The sequence below is a fragment of the Centroberyx gerrardi genome, chromosome 3 (assembly GCF_048128805.1).
Source record: "Centroberyx gerrardi isolate f3 chromosome 3, fCenGer3.hap1.cur.20231027, whole genome shotgun sequence".
NCBI lineage: Eukaryota > Metazoa > Chordata > Actinopteri > Beryciformes > Berycidae > Centroberyx > Centroberyx gerrardi.
Window position 1 is genome coordinate 27,841,601 of NC_135999.1, and position 6,703 is coordinate 27,848,303.

General features: G+C 41.4%; 1 protein-coding gene across 1 annotated transcript in view; it reads right to left on the bottom strand.

Annotated features, from left to right (window-relative positions):
- Nucleotides 1-454: 454 nt before the first annotated feature.
- The window catches only part of mfng (MFNG O-fucosylpeptide 3-beta-N-acetylglucosaminyltransferase), a 36,804-nt gene continuing 30,555 nt past the window's right edge, over nt 455-6,703 (bottom strand). The window contains exon 8 of the mRNA XM_078282665.1: nt 455-1,755. Within this exon, the coding sequence (XP_078138791.1) occupies nt 1,704-1,755 (52 nt within the window). The 3' untranslated portion in view covers nt 455-1,703. The remainder of the gene's footprint in view (nt 1,756-6,703) is intronic.

The following is a 6,703-nucleotide window of genomic DNA, read 5'->3' on the forward strand; positions in this document are numbered from 1 at the left end:
GGGCGCAGCGTTTGTGCACGGACTGGGTAAACAGAGAGACAGAGAGGAGGGAGGGAAGACAGGTGGAGGGATGAATGGAGGGAGCAAGGAAAGGGAAGGAGGGAGGGAGGGAGGGAGGGAAGAAAGACAGAGGGGTTTGGATAGAGGGAACAAGGGAGCGAGGGAGGAGGATGTGAGTCAGGATGGTTCATTGTGTCCTGACTTCAAGTGCCAAAAAGGACACAGTCTCCTTCATAACAACACGCACACACACACACACACACACACACACACACACACACACTCAATCAATAAAAACGAAACTAAATTTAGCAGGTTCAGCCTGAGCACCGCCTGAAGCCAAGTGAGGCTCTGTAGGTGCAGCCTATAAAGTTTTAATCAGCATCAACTTTTAAATCTTTTTTTACAATGCTGGCAAGTTGATATTGATATTAAAAAAACAAACAAATTGAGCTGTTTGAAATGTTTTTTTAATAGAACAGAACCAACAGAAACAGACAAACACATTGGGTTCACCACTGTATACTTCCAATATCCTCAAAAATCTGTTTGAAATGTAAAACTTAGGCAAAATTCATATTCCTTTTTGTCATTTTGTCAACAAAGAACTTGACACAATTTCGATAAAGAGCTGGAAAACGTTACATAAGTGCCGTCTTGTTTTAAGTGCTTCAGTGGGATAATATTTCAAAGATTTTATAAAAACAAAAACAAAACAAAGACACCATTCAGTAGTAAACACCTTTGTTGGCAAGCGGCAGCCATTTGCTTCACGTAGGACCGTCCACTGACCACACAGAGGCGAGAGAGAAGGCCTTTGTTTTGTTAGTAAGCCAACAAACAACTGAACAAACCCTCCAAAAACTTAAGACACCAACAAGTTGTAAACACAAACCGGAAATCTTAGCGGTGTCATTTATGTAACGTGAAATATCTTCAATCTTCCACTCCCATATCTTGTACTAATATACTAAGAAATCCTATAAAAAAATATATCCCTATTTCTCTATATTCCCAGCTCTTTTTTTCCTCTCTATTGCACATGATCATTCTAAGGTGACAGATTTTTTTATTGTATGTCAGGATGCTGTGGCTCTGTCCCTTACACTCCCTTACTTTTGGTTGTTTTTAATGACGGTGATTGAGGGAATTTAAAGCTGCAACTTGGCAAGAGTTTTATACAAAAATACACTTGTCTTCTCAGCCTAAATCACACAAAGTGTCCCGTCCACACTGATTGACATTCGCTCTATTCGTCCAAATCCTGGTGTGGGTATGAACACAGGAAAGATCTGCAGACCAAAATGTTACCTGATAGAGACAATATCAACTGCACCTCCCAACTCGTTTCATTCATTTCATTATTCATTATAATGTGATACTGACTGCCATCTCTTTTCTCCTGACCCCCTCCACAGGGAGGTCAGAGGTCAGGGTCAGGGTCAATTCACCAAGGCGGATGCTTGCTTTATGAAAACAAACTTGGGGAAGTGTCCTATAGGTCTCATCTGCCCTTCCTGCCTCTTCATGCCAGGTTTCTGCAGTTGAACTACATCAGATCCTGTGGATTGGTAAATGTCTTCTGTATCCATCAACGTCCGCTGAATTCAGACAAAAATAATTTCCAGCTGGTGAACTTCATCCAACAGCATCACCAGTCCTGTCCCATGTGTTTGTGGGAGTTGTAGTCCTCCATGTGGAGTTTAAGGGCACCAGCTGGTTAGCGGGTACAGCATGCAGTGGACAGTCTTAAACCTGCGGAAGACAGGAAGCAACAAGTTAAAATACAGAGCCATGTCTCATTTTGAATAGCCAGTGGTTTTTAAGGATGTTTCCAGCATTTTAATCTCCTTATTGCGCACAGTTTAGTTAGTAATTTGTTTCTTTGCATATCCCTCTGAGAGAATGTATTCCATTACAATAACTAGTTATTCTCATTACTTTGATTTACTGTAAGATTACTTATTATTTTTTTAAGTATAAAGGAACTGTATTAATAAGAAAAGGTGGAAAATTACAAAATGTAGGAAATTTATTTCAGGATTGCATAAAAACACAAATATTCTTCTATGCCACATTTTATAAAGAGCTGCCACTATTTAAATGACCTTCTGAGTTTTTTTGCTACTTTCCAGAAGTAATCACCAGAAGTATCTGTAATCAGAATACATTATTTTTTACTTTTAATTACTTTTTTTTTTTTTTTTTTTTTTTAATATATATATAACGCCATTACATGTATTCTGTTAGTACTCAACCCTGCATGTACACATTGAACTAGCAGGGTCAGAGGTCAGAGGTCAGAGGTCAGGCTCTGTCTGGAGCAGAGACAGTGAAGCAGGTCCAAGACAGGAGTAGCAGGGAAAAAAGCATGACTCCTCACCAAAAACCCTCCTGGAATATATATATATATATAATATAATATATGAAGGTAAAACCAGGTGAAACTATGTAAGTGTTGGTGCAATGTCACCAAGTCAAACTCCTAAACTTTTATGGTTCTTGGTGATTTAAGTGATCCTGATTCCTCCTGTGGCCTCAGACCTGACTGTTCATGCAACTTTCTATTTGACTTTTCTTATAGTGACCTCCACTGATTGTTTGCACTTTCCTATTACAAGATTTGTATTCTATTTCTGAACCTGTTCGATACTCCTGTCTGCAACTCCTATTTTTCATGCTGCTACTTTCTTGGCCAGTTTTCTTTTAGGAAAGGAAGCTCTTAATCTCCACAGGTGTACCTGGCTAAACAAAGGTTAAATAAAATATATTTGTAAAAAGTTTCTTTGTAGAAACCCGACCAACTTTGTTATTACAGCCGGATGAACTCTCAACCTTCTCCTTTAAGGCCGCAGAGGTGTCGAACGCGGTGTCGAGCGCGGTGTCAACGCCGGCGGGTGGGAACAAAAGGAGAGAGCCCACCGCTGAGCGTTTGTGCCGATACGTTTTTTGGGGCCGGCGACGGGCAGAACTGAGAGACAAACACGTCTGTTGTTACATTATGTTACATCAAACTGCTTTTATCTCTGACTGAACAGGAGAACATGATGAGCCGGAGCTGCAGGGGCGTCACGTCTTCAGGACGGATCACCGGAGGAATAAAACACAGCGCTGGGGATTCTCAACACATCTGCTCCATAGAAAACCAGCAACTCTCTATATGCCACAGAAGAGGATTAGGGCCACGTTTGAAAAATGGATTTGAGTTCTGAGTTTAGTCAGAATTCTGAGAATAAAAGCAGAATTCTGAGAATAAAGTCAGAATTCTAAATTTAAAGTCAGAATTCTGAGATTAAAGTCAGATGTCTGATGTCTTATCTCATTAATATTTCTACTTGTCTTTCTGTGGCCCAATTCAGGTCAGTCAGTCAGTCAGTCAGTCAGTCAGTCAGTCAGTCAGGTAACACTTAGTGAGATGATGCGCTTCCTCAGATGGCCTCTAGAGGGCGTCTTTGACTGTGCGATGCAGTGTTTCCCATACAGAGGCACAAAATCAAAAGTTGCTCAGTGAATATAAATGGATCTAAATCGATCTCTAATGCACCTGATGTCGCATCACGTCATGTCTGTAATTTGGAGATGTACAGACAGCAGACCAGCAGACTGAACTCAATCCACAGAGTCTCCCGCTGTGAAAACAAAAGTGAAACTTAATATTCCACAGTCAGTAACGGGGATTTGCAGACAGTAACTTGTCTTTGCTGCCCTACAAACTTTAACGGTAGGTGACATCTTGTGGTATTTAGTAACATTAGTGGAATTAAGTAATTTTACCGTGTCGCAGTGCTTCAGTGCAGAGAATTGAACACACGCCGTGGGTCTGTACAGGATCTGTGCTTGTTTGCATCCTGGTTTTAAACTTTGTGCATATGTTTTGGATGTATGTTGTTTTTAGTGGGACCGCAGGATGAACAGCTGACACCCTTGTGCATAGCTAATGGGGATCCTTATCAATAAACAAACAGAAACATATGGTTCAATGCATAGATAAATCAATCTTAAATAATGATTAATATTAGGCCATTATGATCAATGTGTCTGTTTCTCAATTATCCTTTTGAAGAGTTTTGTTCCTAATTGAGATATCCCCCATTTGAAACTAAGTGGTGTCTTATTTTACTCATTACTTTTTTTTTTTTTTTAAAGGATAGTAGATAATTTCAATTTCTACAGACTGGATCTTCCAGATAGTGGAAGGGTTTCAGGCGGGTCTGGTCTAACTTAAAGCAGTCTGAGCTCGTCTTGTCTGTCGTTATTTGTGGGAACGGAGGTGAGGTCGTTCTCTGCCGGCTCTTTAGTTGCTCTCCTTCCTTTCAGTTTCTCCTGTATCTTTATTAGTGACTATTGTACCATGTTAGTTAACTTGTACCTTTTTTGCTGTTCTTTTCCTCCAAGATGATTCAAACATCATTTCTATTTTACAGTATGCTCCTTATAAATCAATGATGTTGTTTGTCCCAGATTAGGGCTGGGGCGACTCATCGACGTAATCGACGTAATCGACGTAATCGATTACGAAAATACGTCGATTTCCATAACATGCGTCGGCGCGTCGCAATGAAGTAAGATGGCTGCACCCGGTCAAAGCATGGATTCCCCGCAGAACAAGTTGCAGCTAAAAAACCTCGCCCACGATCATCTAAAGTGTGGGAGTATTTTAGACAGAGACCCAACAATGTGGTGCTCTGTAAACTCTGCAAATTGGAAATGGCTTATCACAGCAGTACAACTGCTATGCACGAACACTTGAAGCGAAAGCATCCTGGAGCGCTTTGTCAAGACGGCAGCAAGACAGCACCGTAAGTCCTGTTTACTTTTTGTCCCCACCCAAGCATGATATATTAGGATTATCAACACGCGGAACGTGTTTCTGTTAGTAGTAATCACTTAAAATTGATTTTCTAAATGTTTCTTCATCGCCCCCATGTTAAAAGTAATTTCTGCACCGCTGCTAACGTAACGTTACACCATGCGTCATCTAACGTTGTTATTCGGCCGTTTTATATTTTCAGTTTACTTTAACGGCCATGTATGAGTGAGAAAATGGCTTAAACTAACGTTACAGACCGTTGTTACAGTCTGTGACTGTTGTTACAGTCTGTAAATCGTTTCAATTATTTTCCTTCCCCCACACTGATGCAAAAATACACTTGCCAGTGATTATCTTAACTGCATATTACTCCAGTGATGAAATAAATCCATGTCATAACCATTTTCAGTTTTAAGTCAAGTACTTAAGTAAAAATGCTGATTTCTCCAGTTCAGGGAAAGGGTTGACATACAGTCATTAAATTAATCTTTGTGTCACAGCAATCCTTTTGAATTTGAGGTCCAGTATTTTTATGATCAGGCATCTGACAAATAAGGTCTATTATTATTATTATTATTATTTTTATTATTATTATTATAATATCATAACACAGCAGTGACGTGGAAATTAGACTCATTTTAAAATATGCCACTATTATCATTATTCTAATGTGCTTTATGTGTCTCTTTTTCAGGATGAGGCAAAGCAGTGTGGAGGACTTTTTCCACAAAAGGAACCCAAATCCATGCACACCCCAGATGGCTGCTGAGCTTTCTGACAGCATCTTACAGATGATCATCAAGGACATGAGACCCCTTGCTGTTGTGGAGGGTCAAGGCTTCCGTGAGATGATCAACGTATTTCACACAGGGTATACACTTCCCTCCAGGCGCCACTTTACGGATTTGATGGAGAAAAAATATGAGGCTACTCTTGAGACAGTGAAAGCCGAACTCAAAAATGTTACATCAAAAATCACACTCACCACAGATGCTTGGACAAGTATTGCCACTTAGGAGTCACCTGCCACTTTATTAATCAGGATTGGGAGCTGACTTCATACAGTCTGACCACGATGCCGCTTGAGGAGCGCCACACAGCGGAAAATATTGCTGGCTGGGTGGAAAAGGCAGCAGAGAAGTTTGGTTTCTCTCTTAGTGATGTACTGGCTGTTGTACATGATAATGCTGCCAATGTTGTGGCAGCTCTCAGGATCTTGGAAGAGAAGCATGGAGTTGCTTCACATCGATGTGCTGGCCATACACTTCAGTTGGTGGTCAACCACGCCCTGAAGAAGGATCCCCAGATAAGCAAGACACTTGGGGCTGCAAGGTGCCTTGTAGAACATTTCAGGAGGAGTGAGCTGGCCAGCAGCAAGCTCAAAAACAAACAAAAGCAATGGGGCACAACTGAGCATAAATTGATCCAGGATGTATCCGTAAGATGGAACAGTTCTTACTACATGGTGAGTCGCCTCTTGGAGCAGCGGTGGCCGGTGACTGCAACCCTTTCAGACCCAGAGGTCACACAGCGAGGAAAGCACTACCTGGATCTGAAAAGTGGCCAGTGGACCCTACTGGAGGAACTGGAGCAAGTTCTCAAGCCCTTTGAGCAAGCCACTGTCTTCCTGAGTGGAGAGGCTTATGTTACTGTCTCTGCTCTACCTCCACTGGTAAAGGGCCTCCAGAAGTCCACACAGAAAACATCCTTTGAGTCTGCTCCTGTCAACTCTTTCCAAACAGCTGCAGCACAGGAGATAGCTTCAAGGTGGGAGGGCGAGACCACATTCAGAGAAGATGGTCAAAATGTGTGTGTCATTGCTGCTGCCCTTGACCCCAGGTTCCGCAAGCTAAAGTTCCTGTCATCAGATGATATCCTAAAAGTGCAAGTCAA